Source organism: Lutra lutra, chromosome 1 (assembly GCF_902655055.1).
Source record: "Lutra lutra chromosome 1, mLutLut1.2, whole genome shotgun sequence".
In the NCBI taxonomy this organism is placed as follows: domain Eukaryota; kingdom Metazoa; phylum Chordata; class Mammalia; order Carnivora; family Mustelidae; genus Lutra; species Lutra lutra.
Genome location: NC_062278.1, coordinates 76,731,159 through 76,757,168, shown reverse-complemented (window position 1 = coordinate 76,757,168; position 26,010 = coordinate 76,731,159). Strand labels below are relative to the sequence as shown.

Sequence of the window (26,010 nt, the reverse complement as noted above, 5' to 3'; positions counted from 1 at the left end):
GTGTTAACATAAAGACCCCCATTTAAGCAGCTCTGGTGCAGATGGTTCCTTCCCTAGATGATATCAACATACATTCCACACATTTACTTGGCTGAAACACAAGGGACACTGCTGGCAAAGACTGACTGTACTTCCATACCTAACATTTTTATTTTGTGTCTACATTAAAAAGAAAAAAAAAACCACCTCAGGCAGTCTCATACACTACTCGAGGTAGTGGGTGAAGGATGAGGAGAATGATAATTATAATGAAGATAAAAAAGATAAAACATTTACTATGTATTAGATACTATTCTAAGCAGTTTATCTTAATTATCACCACATCATACCAGTTTACAAATAAAGAAACTGAAGAACTTAAGAGTGGCTAAGTAATTTGACTAGGATCACAAAGCTGGTTAAGTTCCCAGAGACCACTGAAACTTATTTAACCCATCAAAGCTGAACCTCAAAATAACAATCCACTTCAGGTAAAAAGAAAAGAAGGAAAACAAGGAGTGCCAGATGTTACAAATAAGAGAGGAAGGGGAGAGAAGTATATGGAAGAAATCCAAGGAGAAAAGGGACACAGAGAAAACTTCATTCCCTGATCAGTCCATAAATCCTCTACTTCATTTCAAAGTCATCCCAAGAATATTCCAAGGACTCTGGGGACCAATTTAGAGGAAAATTTGCATGTCAATGGACTCTTAGTCCTTAAAGGTTCTACTTTTACTCCATCTAGACTATTCTAGACTATTCCAGAAAAAAATCTAAATCAACCAGTTCCCTACTAAAGAGGGTAACAAGGGTGACAAATTTTATAGGAATTAGAGTTGCTATGATTCAAAAGTTAGGATATAGAAACCAGCCTGGCTCTCCCAAATTCTGCAATGATCCTAGACACTTCCCCCAAAACCACAGTATACAGAGACAAGGCTGGAGACCACATGAAGCTCTGGTCAGCAACAATTCTAGCCCTTCTGTTTCTAGAATGACCTATTGTCATTACGCAAATCACTTGTACCCAGAAATTAAAAATAATAAATCTTTAGCATAGTACCTAGAGTACAGATGTACATACACACACACACACACACACACACACACAAAATTCTTCCTTTTCTGGCTTCACAGAAAATATAAACTTCTCAGGGTAGAGGACAGTAAGACAATCTAGAAAGAACTACTAAAGTTTTGAGGAATAATCTTCTATAAAAACTTTTTAAGATTTTATTTATTAACTTGACAGAGATCACAAGTAGGCAGAGAGGCAGGCATAGAGAGACAGGAGAAAGCAGGCTCCCCACTGAGCAGAGAGCCGGATGTGGGGCTCAATCCCAGGACCCTGGGATCATGACCTGAGCCAAAGGAAGAGGCTTTAACCTACTGAGCCACCCAGGCGCCCCTGTAAAAACTTTTCTCAAAGATTGTTGTGCTTCCCTTCTCATTAATGTTAATCCAAGCTTGAAATTTTCTATAAGCATCTTATATAATTTTTTTTAAATATCATTATCAAGGTCATTAGAGCTATGCTAATTACCAAGGACAAAAACAGTAAGATTCTACACAAACACACAGCATGTAGACACGTGTGCTTGAGCAACATTTATCAGGTTCTTATTATTTGTGAGATCTTACATTAGATATTAAGCAATACGAAGATGGGTAAGGTCCTAAACTTTCAAGTAACAACTATGTGTACAGGCCTGTATGTTCATGGGTAAATATCATTTAGGACTTTTTAAAAGCTTTTCTCTGAAGGATGTTTTTTAGACATGAATAAATTTTACTGTACTTACTGCTAAAATGTCTGCTTCTACAGGTAGTAGGTTTAAGAATGCAAAGAGCTGGACAGTCAAGATGGTATAGACTTGAGTGGCTGACAGCATGAGCATCCCTATGGAGAGCAGCATCTCGCTGTAAAATCACCTGGAAGAGAAGTAAGTAACAATGAGCTCTGGTACTTTGTCCTTGAAAACAAGTCATTTCATATATATTAATTCCTAATGTCTAAAAATATCTTAACTACAAACATGGGTTAACATGAAAATTGGGCCTATTTCAAATTTACACAGATGTGGACATTTAGGTAAACACCCAAAGTTAGTCAACAACTACATAACTCATGGTGACTAAGTTCTGTGTTGTAACCACAGAACAAATGTCCTCCCACAATTTTCAGTGTGTAGTACAGCTTGTCTACTAACTCTGTTACGAAGGGAACTAGATTTCAATCTAAATAAGAACTTAAAAACACTTCACAATTTTTACAATTTTAAGGAATTTTTATACTTCTTTGAATATAACTTAACTTCTCATGTAAATTTATTTATTCTTGCAGATTGTACCCACTTCAGAGAATGTAAAAAAAAAAAATAGCCATGTATTATAAAGTAATGTTTTGCCCTTTCCCTCTTAATATATACTTTTTTCCCTCTCTACATCCTAATGACAATAGTACAGCTACCTTTTCCAACCTCATCCAATTTTCTACATGAGTCCTTACCCTGAAGCAAAAAGATCCCATTAAGGACTAAACAATAACCAAGTAATAAGTATTAAAATTCTCTTGGTAGGCCCTCAACTATTGGTATAACATTACTTTTTTAAAGATCAGAACAGGGCGCCTGGGTGGCTCAGTGGGTTAAACCTCTGCCTTCGGCTCAGGTCATGATCTCAGGGTTCTGGGATCAAGCCCCACATTGGGCTCTCTGCCCAGCAGGGAGCCTGCTTCCCCCTCTCTCTCTGCCTGCCTCTCTGCCTACCTGTGATCTCTCTCTGTGTGTCAAGTAAATAAATAAAATCTTTAAAAAAAAAATAAAGATCAGAACAAAGTTTGCAAAGACAAGAACATTTATAATGAATTATTTCATTAAATGCCACCAACTCAAGTAATACCAATTTTTATAAGATTACTATTGATAAGGCTCTGTATTTGGAGGATACCATGCAGACTCAAACTGTAACTCTTTGACACACACTGAAAGAGAAATACCTCTGAATAATTCTTGAACTACCTTCTTACAAAGCCATTATGATCAAAGAAGAAATAAAGCTGAAAATATGTCCAATGTATAGCTCTATTCCACAGAGACAGAAAGTACATTAGTGGTTGCCTGGGGGGCTGCAGGTAGGAGTCAAAGGAGGGATGGTAGGCAGCTAGGAATGGGGAATGACTGCCCATGGGTATGGGGTTTCTTTTTGGGGTCATGCAAATTTAGATTGTGCTGATGGTTGCACAACTCCATAAATATATGAAAAATCACTGTGCTGGGACACCTGGGTGGCTCCATTGGTTTAAAGCCTGCCTTTGGCTCAGGTCAAGACCCCAGGGGGCTGGGATTGAGCCCCACATCTTCTGTCCCTCTCGGCCTGCCACTCTCCCTTGCTTGTGCTCACTCTCTGAAAAAATTGTTTAAAAAATCATTATGCTGTTCACTTTAAATGGGTAAATCGTATGGTGTGTGAATTAAGTCTATAAAGTTTTTTTTTTAATATAGATTTGTTGATATTAGTTTCCTAGGTAAAATATATAAATATACCTCTGTTCAGAGAAGAATTAACATAGTAGGCCTGAGGCTGCTATCCTTAGAAAAACCTGCTTGCAGGGTTGGCCCTTCACGGGCATTTGAGAACTAGATTTCAGGAGGGTTCCCATCAGCCCCGATAAGAACAGCTCATTATGTCTGAACTCTGCAGTGTGGTTATATAGCAAACATATTTTCTTTCTGGGAATCTGAAATTTTGAACATGCTAGGCAGAGGGTGCCTAGAGAACAGTCCCCAGTAGAAACTCTGGGCACTGAGCTTCCCTGGTAGACATTTCACATATGTTGTCATAACTCAGTGCTGAGGAATTTAGCATATCCTATATGACTCCACTGAGAGAGGACTCTTAAAAGCTTACATCCGGTCTTCTCTGGACTTTATCCCTTTGCTAATTTTGCTTTGTATCCTTTCACTGTAATAAATCGTTGTTATGAGTACAACCAGATGCTAAGTCCTGTAAGTCCTTCTAGTAAATCACTAAACTTGCAGTAGTCTTAGAGATCCCCAAGACAACCACTCTATATAATTTCAGGCCAGAAATCATACCATAAAAAATATGCAAATCCCTATAAAATAACGTATGGTTACTACCAAACCTTGTTAGAAAGAATAAATATGCAGAATGTTGACTACCAACCTGTTTGAGAAAGTTAATCTGCGTAAGAACTATGACTTTCTTTGTAAAGTTATGGAATTCCCAGTCAACTCTGGGAATAAGGAGAGGGAAAAGAGTTTAGAGGAAAAATAACTCTAAAGGTATAATAACTACAACCACTATTACTGATGACTAAGTGTCAGGCATCTCTCTAAGGACATTATCAAGTTAAACTCGTTTAAACCTAACATCTCCCTTTTCATAGATGGGGAAAACTTAGGTATTGGTAGGTAACTTACTCAAGGTCAAACAATGAATAATGGCAGAACCAGGTTTCAAACCCCAGCAGCTTCCAAAACTCACACTCTAAATGCCAATGAACAATAACATCAATAATCAAGGTTGATGTTCAAAAGGTAATGACCCTATGCTTAAACAGGTACTCAAGGGCATCAAACCAATGCTCATAGCACAACAGTCACTAGATTGTTTTCTTCTTTTACTCTGGATATGAAGGGGAGGAGAGGGCTGGGAGAGAGGGTTTGCATAGGTGTATATTTAACAACATGCAGTGAGTTTCGTTACACTTATTTTTGCTTTTATTGCCTTTAAAAAAACAAACATTCTGGAGTTTTTATAGTCTATTTACAAACTAGTTCTTGTTCATTGTAGAAAATGTACAAAAAATTTAAATCACTCTATCACCAAATTAAGGAATAACTAGTGTCTATATTTTGATGTATAAACCTTTCATTCTTTTAGTTACATGTATATTCAAATATATATTTGGCAATTGGGGATATATGATATGTACATGTTGTTTTGTTAAATATATTTTTTAAAAAATTATTTTTTATTTGACAGAGATCACAAGTAGAAAAAGAAGCAGGCAGAGAGAGGGGGGGAAGCAGGCTCCCTGCTGAGCAGAGAGCCTGATGCAGGGCTAGATCCCAGGACCCTGGGATCATGACCTGAGCCGAAGGCAGAGGCTTACCCCACTGAGCCACTCAGTGCCCCTTGTTTTGTTAAATGTATTCTTTTCAGTTCATTTATTGCGAATATTTTCCTCCTTCATTAAACTATACTTGAAAAAATTAAAAAATTTCAAACCCTGTACCATAACATTTCCTGGAGAACCACTGCAGATAGCAGTCCAGGAGGCCCTCTGGGGCTTCCATGCCTTCTAAACATTTTTTTTAATGTATTTCATACATTGAATTTCCACATATGACTGTTTATACAAAATGAAAACTACTGGTTTAAAATACAGTTGTATAATGACGACATGTCATTCCATGTGAATGTGCTATAACTGATTTAATGGGATTTCTATTGTTGGAAATTCTTTTTTACCATTATAAACTCTGCAATACTCTTGTAATTAAACCTTATAGGCACACCCCTAGTTTTTTTAAGTTCATAGAAGTGAGTAGCAGTATTTTAACTGTGGCAAGAAATAGGCGATCCAGTATTTGACAGACCCAGGATTATGTTATTAGTACTAACACATACTAACAGTATGATTTTGAGACAAAATAATAACTTCATCTGTGAAAGCAGATTATTTAGGATTTAAAAAGACAACTCTGGAATAAATACAAAAGTACACATAAGAACTTAACAGCAGTAGAATATAGGAAGAAGACAGTTTGGGTGGTGCTGCCAAAAGACAAAAGAGGAAATAGTAAAGGAGAACTACAGTTAGTGGAGGTGAGTACAATTCGGGAATTTTTTTCACTTAATGTCTGTGAAATACTCTGGTGGACATGTAAACAGATAGTAATAAACAGAAGTCAGGAGTTCTAACCAAACCATAGAGAGATTTAGGAATCATCAACAAATAGGTGATAGATAACTAAAGTGATCTTAATATAAAACCAAAAATTAAAAAGAGAAGAGGGTTAAAGAAAAGTGAAGAATATCTAAATTTAAGGATCCAGAGAAAGATTAATTTCACAGAAGTCAAGAAAGAAAAAAATTTTGACATCAATGTGGGTGGGGGGAAAGCAGGCAGACAACAGAAGTAAATGATAAAGAAGTGGCAAAAAATCTAAAATCTTCAGAGTCTGCCCAACCTAAACAATTTTATTGCCGAGTAGTCCAACAGGTATCCTTGGCCTGATCAACTCACAACTTCCAAGAAGGCACCCTACTATCACCAGCTATCTTCATTCATGTTATCCAGAAATTTAAAATATTCTCCACTATCTTCAAGGAAAACTTAAGAGAAAACTAAGACTTCTATGCTATCTTATGCAAAATTTTACATGTAAATATGCACCATTTCTTTTTTCTTCTTTTTTTCTTTTTTTTTTTTTTTTTTTTTGACAGAAAGAAACTAGGCAGAGTGGCAGGCAGAGAGAGAGGAGGAAGCAGGCTCCCTGCGGAGCAGAGAGCCCAATGCGGGGCTCGATCCAGGACCCTGGGATCATGACCCGAGCCGAAGGCAGAGGCTTTAACCCACTGAGCCACCCAGGCGCCCCAATATGCACCATTTCTGTAAAAAAAGATCCATGGTTATTAACACATATTCTCAAAAAAAAAAAAAAAAAAAAATCACACCCACACACAAACAAAATCACACAAATCTCCAAGAAGTCTTCCAGAGAGAAAAGTTATTAAGCTTAAATCCTTCAATGCTTTATCGTAGCACTTAAATTACTGGGTTAAGATATAAACTGTCAAATTGTATTATTAAGCAACATTTGTTATAAAAAGGTCTTCCGAATTTATGAAAAGCATGACAAGTGGAAAAACTATAAGCTAATTATAAAAGTTTGTCACCAAAACAAAAACATTCCCTGAAACATTCTTGAAATAAGTGTGACCCTTAAAGAAATCTGGAAGCTATTCATGGACTATTACAAAAAAATGGTTCTTTTCCTCCAGGAGACTTTCCTATGCTGCTTTGATATGTCACCATCCTATATACTTAGTTCAGTATAAAAGCTGCACCTGGATGAATGTAAGGTTCTCAGTGAAAATATATGTTGATATGCTATGTCCCCAGTCCGTATTCTTCTACAAAGCTAGTGGGACCTGGGGTCAGGTTATGCCCAATAATTTATTGAAAGTGTTAAGGTCAACCAGAACCTCTCACTGTTCATGCAGAGTGGGTATTATACCTTTCTTTCCCATTAAAATTCTCATCAGCCTCTGGTTTTTTAATTAACTTAACTACTGCAGCCTCTATAACAAATTTCAATAAAGTATTGTTTGTTGTGAATTTATTACCCCCAAATAGAACACAATTTTACTGAGGACATTTCTTTAGAACCATGTTTAGAAAGAGTATACAGAAAAGCCTTCTAATAAAATTGAAGCCACCACCTTGGCCCCTCTGGCCAACCAAGTAGTCTAAGTTTTAGGAAGCACTTTTAGCCTGGGTGATTAAACCTTTCTTGGTATATCTATAGATCATGCATAGGGAGCTAAATCTGCCCCACTACACCGCCCCCCTCCCCAGGCACAAATATATAACCTCCAGGTACCACAATGTCTGTAGCTGCACACAATCAAGAAGTGTTATAGACCACTGTACTCCCCTTTTACTGATTAATTGCCCTAAAGTTCCTTTAAAAATCTTTGGGCCAGGTAGAAACCTCAGAGTTGGTTTTTGGACAAGAGTCAGCCTTCCCAAGGCTGGGGACACATTCCCCAAGTGGTAGGTGTCCTGAATAAAGCTCATTCCTTTTCTCCCCCCTCCCCAAGCTTTTTTTTTTTTTTTAAGATTTTATTTAGTTATTTGAGAGTAAGAGAGCATGAACAGTAGAGAAGGGCAGAGGGAAAGGGAGAAGCAGACTCCCCGCTCAGTGGGGAGCCAGACGCGGGGCTGGATCCCAGGACCCTGGGTTCACGACTGGAGCCAAAGGCAGACTCTTAACCAAAGAGCCACCTAGGCACCCCTTTTTCCAAGTTTTTAATTTAAATTCCAGCTAGTGGAGTGCCTGAGTGGCTCTGTTGGTTAAGTGTCCAACTCCTGATTTCAGCTCAAATCATGACCTTAAGGTCCTAAGATAGAGGACCACATCAGGCCTCCATGCTCAACACAGAGTCTACTTATCCCTCTCCCATCCTCCCCACCCCAGCTTTCATGAGCTCACTCACTCGCTCTTTCTCTCTGAAATAAATAAATATTTCAAAAAACTTAAATTCCAGCTAGTTAACATACAGTGCAATGTAAGTTTCAGGTACAGAAGTGATTCATCACTTAACATACAACACCCAGTGTTCATCACAATCATACTCCTTTCCAGTCAAAACTTGTCTCTTAAGTATTGGCTTTTCAAGCAACAAGCAGCTGAACTTGGGTTTTTTGGTAACAAAATCTTGCTAGTTACAAATACCTCTTTTCTCCCATCCTACCCTCTCTCGCCCTTTCCCTAGCTTTCCCCGCTCTCTTTCTTCTCTCTCTCTCTCTCTCGATAATTACCAAAAATAGAACATGACTCCATATTCATTCTAAGTGTTCTTATAATCAGAATAAGGTTGCATTTCTTCAAAGGAATATATAGTAGAGAATATGCTAGAAATCCTTGGGAACTACCAAGCAAATTTCTTAGAGGTAGAGCCATCACCACAATCTCTGATCACATCTAATTATGCCTACTGCTTGACATGTCATGTCAACAAGCACATGACTTGTCATGGTGCTATTTAATTTGGTTTGCTAGGATTAAGGATTTTTGCATCAATATTCATAATACTGGTCTGTAGTTTTCTTGTAGTACCTCTGTCTGGCTTTGGATTCAGAATAATGCTGGTCTTATATAATGAGCTAGGAAGTATCTCCTCTTCAATTTTCTGGAAGAGTTTAAGAAGGATTGGTATAATTCTTTTTAAAAATATTTGGTAGACTTCACCAGTGAAGCCATCTGGTCCTGAGCTTTTCTTGCTTGGGAGGTTTTTAATATTGATTTGATCTCCTTACTAGTCATAGAATATATTCAGATTTTCTATTTATGACTCAGTCTTGATACGTTGTGTGTTCCATGTCAACTAGGTTATCCAATTTTTTTGCTTTACATTTGTTCATAGTATTCTTTCATAGTCCTTTTCATTTCTATAAAATTGGTAATAATGTTTCGGCTTTCATGTCTGATTTTAGTTGAGCCTTCCTTTATTCCTTAAATCTAGCTAAAGGTTTATTAATTTTGTTGATGTTTTCAGAGAACCAACCCTTGATTGTTACTTTTCTCTTAGCCTTGTTTTACAAAACCTGAGCACCCTGGCTGGCACGTGCTCTTGTTGTTATTATCTGTTGTTGTTGTTGTTATTATTATCTGCTGTTATTATCATCTGTATGATGATGATGATGATTATCATCTGTATGGCCAAACAGAGCAAAGATGCCAGTTACTCCTCTAATGCTCGTCTGGTATTCGCAAAATAAAATTTAAAAATTAAAAATGTCCCCAAGCATCACAGTAAATCTTAACCTCACATTTAAATCTGTGACAATACTATACAATTCATCTACACAAAATTACAAAATTAAACCTTCATTTTACAAATGGAAATGCATTTAATAAGTGGTTAAGGGCAACAACTTACAAGAAATTCCCTTCCCAAACAACTTTTTATTCTTTAGATGACTCACATTCAACTAGTTCAATGCCAAATAACACTAATGAAACAGCTAATCATCTCCATAAGAAAACCTCTGAATAAGCTCATACTCTAATGTTTTCAAGCTACTTCCCTGAGCATGACCAGCACTCCAAAAATGGACCAAAATACTCCGTTGCTAAAATAATGGTAACCTTTCCTAATTTGCCAAAAGATTTAATGGATAGTAATTTCAATGTGCTTTTCTTAATAAATGTATTTTATATTATAAAATGTATCAAAAGAACAACACTATAGCAAGTGCTAACAGAAAAAATAAGTGAACAGCTAGTTAACTACTCTAGTGTAAAATCTGTAATAGCCAAATCACATTTCATAAAATAGATTATTTAACAAATGTGCTAATGGTCATGTACATATATTGTGTATATATATGGTACTATAATGTTTCCTTGAAAATACTATAAACGCTTGTTGTATGAATTGAGAACAATAACTTCACAGTGTTCCCTTAAAAGCATCATGACTTCCAAGAGTTTTAACAAATGGAAACTACTAATATAAATTAAATCCCCATAAAGGATGGCTTTTAAAAAATGGTTGAGAGTCTGTCATGAACAAAAGTGTTACAAAAGAAAGAACAAGGCTTAATTAGCTTTTTAAGCAAAAATAAGATGCCTTATAGTTCTTTGCAAGGAAACCGTAGGTTGCCCATCTAATATCTCTAATGTGAAGCCATCCAAACTCAAAGCAAGCCTTATCTAAGATTTTTAACCATTATCATCAACCAAAGCAAAATTTTTTCAGGTTCCAGGACAATGCTTTACAATTTGATTTTTCCAACAAATGACACAAAATAAACAAATTCTTAATTTCAAAAGGTTAGTAAATAGCAAAACATCAATTCTTTCCAACCTCAGGGCCTCATACAAACTATTCTCAATGTTTAGTATGTAGTCACACTGACTTTTTTCCCCAGAGAAACAATACTTTACTCTCTCCCTCAAAATATCAACTATAATAGAATCAAGGATATTTCTATTGTTAAGTGACAGAATTGATGTCCTGTCCTTCCACAACATATACCCTTAGTCTTATGCAGAAATAAACAATGAGTTCTCCTTTTTAATATGAAATATTATTGAGCATTAGGCATTAAAAATAGAATTGTGGTATGTACATAGAATTCTCTACACCAATGAAAATGAACAAGAGCTATATAACATAGATGAATTTCACAACAATAACCCAAAGCCAAAGAAGCCACAAGGAATGCAAACATAATTCCAATCATATGAAGTTCTTTAAAAGACAATGGAGATGAGATTATGCAAAGATTCACATTTAAGAAGTAAAAACAAAGAAAAATTAGGAAGTTATCATAAAAATACGACAATGGGTACCTCAAGGGTAAGAAAGAGGAGTGTGATCAGGGAAAGGGTGCTTCTAGTATGCCACCAATATTCCCTATATCAACTTGGGCAGTGTGAGATGGGAATTTGCATTATCATTATTCCTTAAAACCACACATAAACATCTAATGCACTCTGTTTCTATAATTCTAGCCATTTTTTTTTAAAAAGATTTTATTTACTTGACAGACAGAGATCACAAGTAGGCAGAGAGGCAGGCAGAGAGAGAGGAGGAAGCAGGCTCCCCGCCAAGCAGAGAGCCCGATTTGGGGCTTGATCCCAGGACCCTGAGACCATAACCCTAGCCAAAGGCAGAGGCTTAACCTACTGAGCCACCCAGGTGCCCTGACTCTAACCATTTTTTAAAAGGAAAAAAAAAAAAAAAGAGAGAATAAAGCAGGCTTCCATTTAAAACAAGATTTTTTTGATTTGTTTTTCTGGCTATGTGGAAAAGTTAAAAGCTGGCAAGTAAGTAGCTTACCGAGATCACATTCAAACTAAGCGAATGAACAAATAAGCAACTGTTAATATCCAGACTCATATTCAACCACAGTTACAGCTTCTCCTTCAGTGGACAGGAGATGGTATCTGGTAATGTAGATTACTCATATTATTAACATGTACTCCAGTTGCTTATCATCAAGGAAGTTTGGAAAACATGCTTTAGTCCAGAACAGCACTTATCACTGGGCCCTGTGATAACAATTTTAAACAACGTCCCCCATTGAATCCTTATATCAAGCCAAATTTGGAAAACACTGTTCTCATATATTGGCAAGTGGCATACCAGGTCATTATTCATAAACTTCAAGTCAAAGAGATATGGAGTAGAGGGAGCGAATTAGAGGTAGAAAAAAAAATAAATAGGAATGCTAACAAAAATACACTTCATAATTCTCTCAAATACCACCGTTGTCACCAGTGTCATAGGTTGCCAACCCAGCCATAAGCCATCCAGCAAACAAGAAAAAGACAATAGACAATGAAATTGCTTTCATGGATATCAGAGTCTTCAGAACCATTTAAGGAAACATGGCAGGAAGTTGTTTTCTAGGTCATCAAAAATATCATGCTCAGTAAATACTTCAAAGTACCAATCTTCTGAACCAAAATGTTTTTTTAGGATGCTTCACACAAAAGTCATACCATCACTATAGACAGATCAGTAGAGAGCTTAATTTTAAGCCAGGTACTCTGCTGAGTATCTGACAGGACTGTTTTCTCATCAAAACCTCAGAAAAATCTTCTCAAGTAAAATGAAAAACAAATAAAAATGTATAGGAAAGTATCAATTTGTGCTATCATTCTAGTTTCCCTATTTTAGGGGACTCAATATCTATATGTACTAGAGATTGACTGAATAAATGAACCAATTTCCATACCCATTATCTCACCCCCTCACCCTCCCTAATTTATGCAGAATTTCTGAACAAAAAGCTGAGCATGCCCAATGACCCACAGAGTTTAGACAGTAAGCATGAAATTCGGCCTACTATGTTAATTGTGGAGAAGCATGGGACACCAGATCAAGTTATACCATTCCTCCTGATAACTGTTTCCTTAAAATATCTCCCCAGGGGCACCTGGGTGGCTCAGTTGGTTGAGTGTCCAACTCTTGGTATCAGCTCAGGTCTTGATCTCAGAGCCACAAGTTCAAGCCCCACTTTGGGCTCCATGCTGGATGTGGAACCAATTTAAAAGAAATGAAATGAAAATAAAATACCACCCCAGAGCTCTATTCCTGCCCTTCTTTTCTGTATACCACACTCTTCCTCGGCAAACACCTGCAACCTGCCTCTGTACCCACCATGCCTTACTTCTTAATCTCCTCTATGTTTTTTTTTTACTTCTCATAATATTCATTACTTTCTATCTTCCTACAGTTTCCTTAAATGTTATGTTTATGGTTTAGTACCCATCTTTGCTGTAAGACTGTAAATTCCTCCAAAACAGGAATTTTAATTTACAAATGTATCACAAGTATCTAAACAGTACATGGCATGTATTATGTGTTTAATATTCGTAAAATGAATGCACACATGACCTATCAGTATGATCTTCTACAGAGCCTCTGAATGTGGCTACCCCCTAATCATGGTTTAAAAAAGAAAAAACATTAAGACCTTAACCCTAAAAGTATTTTATGTGTACATTTAAAAAAATGAGTAAATATTATAAAAGAAAACAATTCGTTAATGCATATAAACTATGAGTGGTGGAACTCTATACGGTTTTTATTTTCTTTATATTTATAAATCTGCATGTTTTAAAACTAAAAAAATAAAGACTTTTCTAAAAGTCTATTTATATAATGTATACCAAACAAAAGCCTAAAAGAAAATACATAGAAATCTTAAAAATCCATTCCACTTGTTCAAGTTTTCTAAGTGTGCATTACTTTTATACCAAAAAAAGTTAACAAGCAAGCGATAAGGTCTTACACTTCACAAGTCTATTCATGATTTAAAAATGAAATGATTTCTTGTGAAGTGAAATGTACAATCAAAAAGGTATGAAGCAAGGACATATCTTAAGCCAAAAAGCTTAACATATCTTAAGCCGAGTTAAATTCTTTGTCGTTTCCTCTCTGTAAAGCGTTCAAAATGTCCCATCCCACGCTATAGTCCTTTCAGATATTATTGCCATGAAGTTCAAAAGTAGCAGCCATTTGGGCTCCAAGGAATGTATAGGAGTTAACAATAAATCACTATGAACCACAGGTAACAGCTTAACTATGATGCCATGGATTACTAGCACCCCACTTCCACTGCCAAGGAGCTCAGCACTGTGCTCACAACCAAAAACATGACCAAACCAATACCAAAACATCAGATTTTTAGGTCTAGCTCCTGGAACCCTCCAGGGATCAATTTTCTATCAGCAGGGGTTCAATTACGAGACAAACTATAAAGTAAATTAAACAATGTTTGACAGAAGTAATTAGTAAACGTTGACAGAGTAACTATAAAGATGTTGACAAGGGGTGGCAAGGAGAAGGAGAGAAGGATTCTACATTTTAAATATGTACAGTTTATGTCAATTACAAGTCAACAAAGAAGTTTAATTTTTTTTAATGAATGTAATTATTAACTATGATGGAAAATATTTTTTCCCTTTTTCCCCCTCCCCTTTTTCTCCCCTTCTTTTTTTCCTTTGGTCCCCTCCCCAAGGCCAGGGTTTCTCATTGGAGAAGGTATGGTTGCAGCACACTAGACAGAATTTCACCAGAGTTGGTCCAATGTTGCCAGGCAAGTAGGAACAATGCTTTGGAGTGCAGGCAAGCTGAGGCTAGTAGGCAGGTGTACAGAGGTACTTAAGACACTGCCGTAGGCACAAGGCCTGGAATGCACAGTATCCATGTCAAGAGAACTTCAGGAAACAATTCCCTGAGGTAAAGACAAGCCAAGAATGGTGGGCGCATGTGCAGAGGCAGTCAAGGCACTGAAGGCATGAAGCCTGAGATGCAGGACATCCACTTCAGAAGGGCCGTGGGAAAGTAGTTACCAGGTCTAAACTGAGGCTGCAAGATCACGGAGAGCCTCTGTATTTTGGGCACATGGCTAAGGCAATCACCAGATGTCCTCAACCATGTGGACTGCTGATGGACCATGCAACAAGAGCAAGAAAAGGAAAACACAGATAACAGGAACAAGGAAGGAAAAAAGTCCCTTTCTCTAGTTAAGTTCCCTCTACCACTCTGTCCCCTCCAGAGTCTGATAAAGCTTAACATCCTGCTCTTTGTAAATGAGAACCACTCAGAGTCCAGTCCTTTATTGTGGAGCAGGTATTGATGGAACGGTTTGAAGCAGAAAGAAAATAAATTGGTAACTGACATGGTTAACTTTCTGTTCAAGACAGTATTTAAATAAGGCAGTGTTTCTCTCACTTAACAGGAGAAAAAGGAAAATAAATATATGGCCATTAGCATGTTATTAAGGCACAGAATCTGAAAGAACACCTACGGTCTCTTTGAATTACCTATTTTTAAAAGCCACACAAATTTCATATTTTATTCTAGACTATTATCCATGTATGTTTTAAAATAAAAGTGTTTTCAATTACACAATTGATTGTTAAGTTTATCAGCTTCTAGAGGCTGCCCACATTCTCTGACTGGTGGGTCCCTTTCTCCACCTAGAAAGCCAGCAATGGCAGAGGATACCTTTCACATCACATTATGCTAAACTCCTCTTCTGCTTCCTTCTAAATACCATTACCTGGATAATCCAGGATAATCTTCCTACCCCAAAATCCTTAACCATATCTGCAAAGTTCCTTTTATCACATAAGAGAATATATTCACAGGTTCTAGGTATTAGGATGTGGACATCTTTAGGGTCACTGTTCTGTCTATCACAGTAGGTATTCCATTTCTCAAACTTTCAAGTTATATCATTACGGAATCATGGGTTACTATTTGTTCAATGGGTTATAAACTGTTAGAGTTATTATTTTGATGCCTAATTGTCCCCAACCTGGCTCAAACTGGCTTTTAGGTCTTTTTGATAGGTCTCCATCATTCTTGAGCCCCTCCTTGTTTTCTGACTAGATTTTCCAGTCTCATCTTATAGTTTTCTGCCTCTGCCCTAAAACCAGCCATTTATTTCTTCAAGGTAAATATCCTTGTATGTAAGAATCTTACACTGAAGTATTTGGTGGATACAGAGCATCAGGTCAACAACTTACTCTCAAATGATTAAAAAAAAAAAAGACCTCTATATTATTCTTACAACTTTTTTGGAACCTTGGGATTACTTCAAAATAAAAAATATGTATTACTTTATTTTAATCATGCCTTCCAAGGTTCAAAATAAATTATTTGAGGCTTGTCTAAATATTAGTACAGAGGATTGAAAATTTACCAGCTATAAAAATCAAAATCACTTTGGGGGCGCCTAGATGGCATAGTTGGTTGAGTGACCGACTCTTGGTTTCAGTTCAGGTCGTGATCTCAGGGTCATGAGATCGAACCCCGTGTCAGGCTTAGTGTTCAGTCTGTTTGGAATTCTCTCACTCTTCCTCTGCCCCTCCCACTGCTTTTCAGCTCATTCTCTCTTCCTAAAAATAAGTAAGGAAATCTTTTTTTTTTTAATCACTGTGGTTTCTCTCAGAAAACTTGACAAATTGAATTTAACTTTTAAAGTATAACTGCAAAGACTTCTAAGGAGAGTTGTAACACAGGAATCGAGGTTCTAATCCTGGTTCCATCGTTCACTGACTTAAGTTAATACCCTTGTAATTAGCCTCTATTCTTTACACATTATTCATCACATTACTATCTAATAAAATGTTAGAGTTTTTTTCCTAATGCTAAAAATAATGCTCACTGGAAAGTATAAAGAAAATATTGAGGGGATCGTGGGTGTCTCAGTCAACCAAGTATCAGACTCTTGATCTCAGCTCAGGTCTTGATCTTGGGTGGGGAGTTCAAGCCCTATGCTGAAGAGAAGGGAGACAAGAGAAGACAAGGATTGATTACCATAATGTTAATATTCACAGATAACATTAGTGTTTGTCCTCATGTGTTGCAGTTAGTTCTCATGTTCGTTTTAATATATCCTTGATCTCCCAAACACACTTTCAGCTCTTCCTCCTTACTGCCACCCAGTTAATCCACAATGACCCTCAGCTCACCCAACATACAAGGCACAAAAGCCACAACCTTATGATATACTTCATAACCAGTTGCCAGAATTTCTTAAAATCTAATCCCTTATTTTATAACATTCACTTTATTCACAATGGATCTGCTTCTCTGACCCAACCATGAGTGACGGTATTTTTTCCACACATATTTTTACATCATTTGTATGTTATATTATGACATATGCTTTTTAGCTGAAAGTTATATCAAACATTTCTCCTTTGTAATAAAATTTCTCACAATATGTTAATTGTTTATTATTCCACTATATAGCTCAATCATGACTTTGCCTAACCATTCCCCAACTGTTAATATTAAGATTAATCCAACTATTGCAATTATAAATAAATCTATGATAAACATAAATATCTTCACACATTTCTGATTATTTTCTTAGGATAAATTCCTAGATGTGCAATCACTACACTACACTACAGAAACATTTAAAACTTAATACATATTGCCTAACTGCCTTCTAGAAATAATGTTCTATTTACACTTCTAAATAAGTGTGCATTTCATTGCACTGATTATTCTTTCCTCATCTTAGTTGATGTTAGGTAAAGTTATAGAACACAAATAGCTAATGTTTATTGAATGATTACATTTTTGGCTAAGTTTTTAGCCATTTTTTTAAATCCTCACAATACTATAACGGATAGAGGTTGATTTTAGTATCTTTCCATAAAGAAACAGACTTAGATCAGTAACATAAAGTCCTTATAACAGTGCCTAACATATAGCAAGTGCCTTGTATTTGCTCTTATTTTTAAGTAACTTGCTCAATGACACCTGTTATATAGTAGAGCTAATAAGTACAAGTCTGTGTCATGAAATCCCAGCCTTTCCAGATGATCTCATTATTGTATAAATTTGTATTGCATTAATTACTTGTGAGGTTGAAACTATGTCTATTCATAATAAAATTTTAAGGCTAAATATTTGAAAACTTTCAAGAAAAACTGAGAAAAGTAAACTGATGTGTATTAAGGATAATTTATATACTCACATCAGCTTCCATTCCAATCTTATTTTTATTATTCATGGATCTCTAAACCAAATTCAGTTTGGTTTATCCCTAAGGGATAAACTGTCTGGTTTATCCCTAAGGCTTTCTCTGTAACATCACAACTAAGTCCCCTCCAAAAGCTTAAAGAAAATAAAATGTTCTATCTTCTATTATAATGGCCATGTGTAACAGGATACCAGGAATTCACTAGCAGAATTAGAAAATCATTCAACACTATGCTGGAAGGAGATCCCAAACAATTCATATGTAGCATAATCTCACATCAGAAAAATAAAAATTCCTTAATGTTCTACTTTTTTTAAAATTTTTTAATCACTTTCCAATTTCTTATCTATATGATCTAGTTCATATAGGTAAAAATGACTATTAAAAGCAATAAACATCACACAAAAAAATGAGGTGTGTTTCTACATAGCATCAATGAACAATCCAAAAATGAAATTAAGAAACCAGTCCATTTAGAAAGATACCCAAAAGAAAAAAATACCCAGGAGTAAATTTAATCAAGGAGGTGAAAGACTTATACACTGAAAACTATAAAACATTGCTGAACAAAATCAACAACTTAAATAAATAGAAAAATATGCCATGTATTAGGAAGACTAAGTATTGTTAAGATGGCAATACTGCTGAAAGCAATTCACAGATTAAATACATTCCCTGTCAAAATTCCAATAGCCTTTTATGCAGAAATGGAAGTCAACTCAGATTCATATGGCATTACAACAAGTCCCAAATAGTCAAAACACTTTTGGTAAGTGTTTTGAGAACAAAGCTAAAGGACTCACACTTCCTGATTTTAAAATCTTACCATAAAGCTACAATAACTAAAACTGTGGAATGGGCTTAGGGATAGACATAAAGACCAAAGAAATAGGAAGTAAGGTCCAGATATAAACTCCTACAACTATGCCCACTTGAATTTTGACAAAGGTGCTATGACCACTCAATGAGAAAATAATAGTCCCTTCAAGTGGTACTGGACAACTGGATATTCACATACAAAACAATGAAGTTGTACCCCAAACTCAAAATAAATATAAAAATTAACTCAAAATGGTTCAATGACCTAAATATGAGATAAAATGACAGAACTCTTATAAGCAAGTTTTCATGACCTCAGGTTCAGCCATGGAATCTTAGCTAGGGCATAAAAAGCAAGAGAAATGAAAATAAACTGGGCTTCATCAAAATTAAAAACTTTTATGCATCAAAGGACATTATCAAGAAGTCAAAAGATGGGGCACCTGGGTGGCTCAGTGGGTTAAGACTCTGCCTTCGGTTCAGGTCATGATCCTAGAGTCCTGGGATGAGCCCCGCATCGGGCTCTCTGCTCAGCAGGGAGCCTGCTCCCCCCCACCCCCGCCCTCTGCCTGCCTCTCTGCCTACCTGTGATCTTTGTCTGTCAAATAATTAAATAAAATTAAAAAAAAAAAAGTGAAAAGACAACTCATAGAATAGGAAAAAATGCTTTAAATAGTGTATCTTTTAAGAATATAGATCCGGAAAGCATTTACAATTCAATAATAAAAAGACAAACCCAATTTAAAAATGGTCAAAAAACTTAGACATTTCTCCAGAGAAGATATATCCAAAGGGCCAACAAGCACATAAAAAGATGCTCAATCTCATTAGTCATTAGGGAAATGCAAATCAAAACCACAATGAGATACCACTTTATCCCAAAAGGATGTCAATAACATTAATTTTTAAATGGATAAGAACAAATGTTGGTAGCAATGTAGAAAAATTGGAACGTTCATACACTGCCGGTGGGTTTGTAGAATAGTTCAACCACTATGGAAAACAGTTTGGTGAGTCCTCCAAAAAGCTAAACGTAGGATGACCCAACAATTCCACTTCTGACATATACCCAAAAGAAATGAAAACCGATACTCAATACAAATCCTTATATATGAATGTTCACAGCAACAATATTCATAATAGCCAAGGAGCAGAAAAGAACTCAAGTGTCCAACAGATGGACAGATAAAGTGTAGTGTATATATACAATAACAATGACTTAGATGTAAAAAGGATACACATATGACAAGGTTGATGCAGCAACAGGGCAGAACCTTGAAAACAATATGCCAGACACAAAGGTCACACATGGTATGATTTCATTTCTATGAAATTTCTATAACAAATAGGAGTCATCCAGTAAATCCAGAGAAATAGAAAGCCTATCAGTGGCCACCAGGGGGTAGGGGCAGCAGGGAATGGGGAATTACTGCTTAATGGGTACAGCATTTCATCTTGGAGTGATAAAAATGTTTTGGAAATAGAAGTGGTAATTGCACAACACTGTGAATGTATGAAATGCCACTCAATTATTCACTTTAAAATGGTTAATTTCAGGTTATATGAATTTCACCTCAAAAAATTTTAAGGCATTACTGTTTATAGTAAGTGCTGGACCATTACAAGCAGTTCTTTTTTGAAAGTTGAACATGTAAATTACAAGCACAGTAACTAGGCCAATAAAGTATCTTTCAACATTTTATGAGTTTTTTTTCTTTAAATATTTTATTTATTAGTCAGAGAAAGAGAAAGCACAAGCAGGAGGAGCAGCAGAGGGAGAAGAAGGATCCCTGCTGAGCAAAAAGCATGATGCCAGACTCAATCCCAGGACCCTGGGATCATGACCTGAACTGAAGCTAGATGCTTAACCGACTGAGACACCCAGGCATCCCTATGAGGTGTTTTACACAACGTGGTATTTCTCCCTGGAAGTCCATTCCCTCTTTAAAGTGTAACTACAGTCACATTCAGTCAAACTTCAACAAATTTCTAGCCCTTTAAGAAATTATTCTAAATCAAATTCTTAGAGCTGACCAGAAGTTCTCTTACTTCAATAAGAAGAGTATCCCAAAATTTCAGTTGGTTTTTTTTCCAATTTATATTAATGTGGCTATGAACATATAAATGTTCTAATATCCAAATATTACATAGTTACAGATACCCTAAAAGCACTGGCCCTCAGACTTTACTGAAGACTAAAAGAGTTAAAAGACTGATTTCCTTAAGAAAGACTCTATCACTGAAATAACGTATCCTCCTTGTGTATCACATTGAGGGTATGTGCTATGGGAAGTGCTGTAAATTGTGTAAGGCTGATGAATCACAGACCTGTACCCCTGAAACAAATATTATATGTTAATAAAAAAAAAAAAGAGGAATGTAAAGGTAGATATGCAAAATGCCTAACCAGGTTACTTCCTGCATAAAATTCATTAACAGATTAAGTAACTTTCAGAATAAAGTTCAAAACTAAATTGCAGCTTAGCAGAGTTTTTCATAAACAGACTCCAGCTTTGTCCCTTGCCATTCATTGCTCCTCAGTCCTTCTCTAAAATTTCTTCTCACAGACCCTCATTTTGTAAGTGCCTTCTCCATGCTACCACAAGGTAACAAAACTAATTGTTCATCACTCCCATTATCTTTAAACTCCTTGAAGTTAGGGATTATACCTTTCCTGATTTACATACTTAGCACATGGCAAAAAATCAAAGGCTGTTATAAAATTCAAGTATGAACGTATGAATAACTATTAAGAACCATTATTAGAGTCTAAAATATTGTGGCTTATTTTTCTTACATAATGGCAAAAAGGGAAACTATATATTAGGCCACATTTTGCTTTATTTTAAAATTATAATGCAGTCGTATTAGTAACATAACTAGATAACATTAAATTTGTAGACCCCTTTTATTAAAATATCTACTTAAGTATAAATTTAGTCTGATTATTATACAATGGAAGCACAGGATCAGCTCTATTTTATCTTCATTAGTAAAATGAAACATTACAGCAATAAATATTTTATAAGTCTTAAAAGCAAATTTTTTTCTTTAACTAAAAAATTCCAACATCATTTTATAAATGAGGAAATGAACGGAAAGTTATAGTTATGTATAGTCAACCAGCTAATTAGTGGGCAAGTTTGGTACTCCCAGATTCCATTAATGTTGATGCTTACAACTGCAATATAATCTTATTTCCATTTCAACCTCCTAGGCAAGCAAGGCAGTGCTATTCACAGCACACTTCTCTTTCCCAATCGGCACTCTAGTGAGTACTTGGGTCCTTAATACTTGCTACATTTAGCTGATTCCTTTAAGATCTGGCCCCTACCTTTACACAATTCCATCTCCCTATCATAAACATTTAATGAATACCTACAATTGTGTATTAAATATATCTAAGCCATTCCACTGAGAAGAAAGGGAAATGGGGAGACACACATGAGTAAGAATAACAGTCCCTTCTTTCAAAGTGCTCTACAGTATTAGTTACAAGCTGATATAGTACTCTTATTTAAAATTATGCTGTGAGGCACCTGTGTAGCTCAGTTGGTTGACCAGTCCCACTTTTGATTTTGGCTCAGGTCATGATCTTGGGGTCATGAGATCAAGCCCTGCGTCGGGCACTGCGCTCAGCATGGAGTCAGCTTGTCCCTCTCCCACTAAGTCCTCTCCCCTCTCAGGCGCTCTCTAAAATAAAAAAAGTCTTTTAAAAAATTACAATTTTATAAATACATAGTATAAGACCTAATTATTTTCTTTGATTAAAATAGACCTTATTTGTCCCACTAGAAGATAGTGGGACCTTATCTTATAGAAGATAAGGTCCGTGAGGGCAAAGATTGCTTCTCTTTTGAAACACTAAGTGTGAGCATTGCTAGGTTTCCAAAGTTTTTCCTTCTACTACCATCCCAGGACACAAAATTTCACAGGGAAAACAGTGGGTACCTCACTATCCAGTGAGAAATCTGCATTTCTGAGGACCTTCAGGAGTTAAATCACTCCTATGAAACGGACCACAGAAGGGGGATTGCCTTAGATCACCTCCTCACAATGGGTTTTTCCCTTTTTATGGAATACACAAAACTCCCAGCTCCCACTGTACATTTCCAAACATCCAAAAAACTCCTCAGCACTGAAACTAAAATCCTATCATAAATTCTCCTTCTAACTTCCCTTTTATCTCCTTATTTCATAAATAACATCACTATTCTCCCCCAAATTTGTCTTAGGCCCATACTCAGGTCAGTTCCCAATGTTGATGTCAACAACTCCCAAATCTACACCATTCCTTACAATCCCACCATCAGCACTTCTTGCCTCAACTACTATAATTAAACTCCATGGTATTCCTACCTCCAGGCTTAAACTCCTTCACTCCACTTCTGTTTCAGATTCATATCTATAAAGAGGGTTTCTTTTCAACTTAGAATCATATATAAAATCCTCATCATGGCATTTAAGATCTCCATACTCTATATCAATCTACCTTGACCAGCCTTTTCCTTAAACATACAACCTTGGCAAATCTTCTCTGCTTTCCTATCTCTAATCTCTGGGCTTGGGTAGCATCCTTATGAAGAGCTATCTTTCTTCTCCCATCCTCCTCCAACTGCTAATAACCTTTCAAATGAGCATATCCTCAACATAAAAGGAAAAAGGCTGAGGCATGTAGGAGTTATTGAACACATTCTGTCCAGTCCTTTACAAATTATCTTAATCCCCACAAAAACATAATGGCTTAATACTGTATTTTTTGAAGAAGGAATTGAGGAAACAGAGGGCCAATGGAACTTAGCCAAGATCATCTTAACAAGCAAGGATCCAAAATAACCCCATAGCATTGTTTGTTTGTTTTTTCTTTTATATTTTATTTAGGAAGGGAGAGGGGGAGGGAGGAACAGAGGAAGGAAGAATCTTTTTTTTTTTTTTAAGATTTTATCTATTTATTTGACAGAGATCTCAAGTTGGGGGTGAGGCAGGCAGGGAGAGAGAGGAGGAAGCAGGCTCCCCGCCGAGCAGAGAGCCCGATGCGGGGCTCGATCCCAGGACCCTGGGATCATGACCCAAGCTGAAGGCAGAGGCATTAACCCACTGAGCTACCCAGGTGCCCCAGGGGGGAAGAATCTTAAGCAGGCTCCACATGGAGTGCAATCTCACAGCCCTGATATCATAACCTGAGCTGAAATCAAAAGACTTTTTTTTTTTCAAAGATTTTTATTTATTTATTTATTTGACAGACAGAGATCACAAGCAGACAGAGAGAGAGGGGGGAAGCAGGCTCCCCGCCGAGCAGAGAGCCCGATGCGGGGCTCGATCCCAGGACCCCGAGACTATGACCCGAGCCGAAAGCAGAGGCCCAACCCACCGAGCCACCCAGGCACCCCTCAAAAGACTTTTTTTTAAAGATTTATTTAGTTGTCAGAGAGAGAGAATGAGCAGGGGGAACAGCAGACAGAGGGAGAAGCAGACTCTCTGCCAAGTAAGGACCCTGAGATCATGAGCCGAGCGGAAAGCAAATGCTTAACAGACTAAACTACCCAGGTGTTCCAAGGGTCAGATGCTTAACCAACTGAGCCAACCCAGGTGCCCCAGCATTTTTTTTTTTTTTAATAAAACATGGCACAAAATGGACACCCTTTTTTGTCCATGGATGCCTAGGTTCAAATTCCAGTTACTCCACTAAAAATCTGTGTGAATGCCTATGTATTTGTAAGGTCTTCGTTTCTTCTTCTATAAGGAGATAACTGTACTACTTATCATTATACAACATAGTGTAAAGCCCCTAGAATTATATTTGGCCCATAGTGAAAAAACTCAGTGTTAGTGATTACTGCTGCTGTTGTTATTTATATGTTATAATCTGTAAACTGACAATACTAATTATATATCCTCATTGTTTCCAAATCAACTTTTAGGTAAAAGCTTTGTAAAGCTTAACAATGTGGTTTTGATATAGTCGCAAGTATTTGCAGAATACACGAATTCTTAAACAATTATTAAACCATGCTTTATTAAAAGAAATTCACTTGACTATTAGTTCTGTTTCCTCCTTTGAGAAAACTAACAATACTTACTAGCTTTCTTCCCTTCTTAAGGTCATATGAAACTACCATATGCAATGCCATATGGTAGTAATATGTCAAATGATACAAAATACTCTTTTGACTCAAATCATTTGCCTTCTGCTAAACATTATTAACTCCCAGGTTTTAAAATGTCCAAAATGACACTTTATTATTTCAACATCAAACATTCTTAGGTCGTAGCAACATGAAGTATACCAGGATCTCTGACCATGCCACTTCATTTTATACATCTTAATGGCAAGAACTAGAAAACATAAAATGCTTTAACTCAAAAATATAAACTAATCATGCCCTTATCCTGCCTTAACTTTGTTAAAGTTAGTGCCTGACAAACTTCTGAAAAATATATCAAAAGAAGGATGCTGAATGCTAGTAACAGCTGAGGCCCCTCTCAAAATGCTTGAGAAAAATAAGCTTTAAACAAGGAGAGGTAAGAACTTACTCCAAACCCTTCAGTATTAAACCTCACAAGCCAAAATTATGTCCACATGATTTACTATTATACATGGAGACAGCACACTAGCTGGCTTCAAATAAAGACAAGGTAAAATATATATATATTAATAAAACAGTTGTCATTTCTGACACCGGAATATTCAGGCTTCTACCCAATCATTTCAAAAACAAAACAACAACAAAAAAAAACAAAAACAAAAAACTTTGAGGCTTAACTACATAAAAGACATTTTACTTCAAACAATTCCTAACATTCTTTCCTTATTCACAGGTAATGTCACAGAATTATTAAGTGGCAGGGCTGAAGGCGGGACCCAACAAAATCTGGGATCCACTGTTTTGCCATAATCCACAATAATATGGTATACATTCACAGCTTCCTTTTCATATACAGATTTTTTATTTTTTTTAAAGATTTATTTATTTGACAGAGAGATCACAAGTAGGCAGAAAGACAGATGTGGGGGGGTGGGGAGCAGGCTCCCTGCTGAGCAGAGAGCATGACCTGGGAATCTATCCCAGGACCCTGGGATCATGACCTGAACTGAAGGCAGAGGCTTAACCCACTGAGCAACCCAGGCGCCCCATATACAGATTTTTTTAAACTTTTTTTTTTAAAGATTTTATTTATTTGACAGAGAGAAATCACAAGTAAGCAGAGAGGCAGGCAGAGAGAGAGGAGGAAGCAGGCTTCCCGCTGAGCAGTAAGCCCAATGTGGGGCTCGAACCCAGGACCTGGGACCATGACCTGAGCCGAAGGCAGCGGCCCAACCCACCGAGCCACCCAGGCGCCCCCAGTTTTTTTAAAACTGAAACAAAACCTTCATAAAATATTTAGTCTTACTCCATAGGATGTCCTCTTTTTTTTTCTTTCTAATG

The 26,010-nt window shown here is 36.6% G+C and overlaps 1 protein-coding gene across 5 annotated transcripts in view; it reads right to left on the bottom strand.

Moving 5' to 3' along the window:
* The window catches only part of RNF13 (ring finger protein 13), a 163,451-nt gene that overhangs the window by 135,461 nt on the left and 1,980 nt on the right, over positions 1-26,010 (bottom strand). For 2 of the 5 annotated variants that reach the window (XM_047727676.1, XM_047727667.1), the window contains exon 2: positions 1,782-1,911. In XM_047727676.1, coding sequence (XP_047583632.1) covers positions 1,782-1,895 — 114 coding nt within the window. In that variant the 5' untranslated portion in view covers positions 1,896-1,911. Of the gene's footprint in view, positions 1-1,781; positions 1,919-16,432; positions 16,540-26,010 lie in introns of those variants that run through there. The other 3 variants (XM_047727686.1, XM_047727691.1, XM_047727695.1) reach the window with 3 other exon arrangements.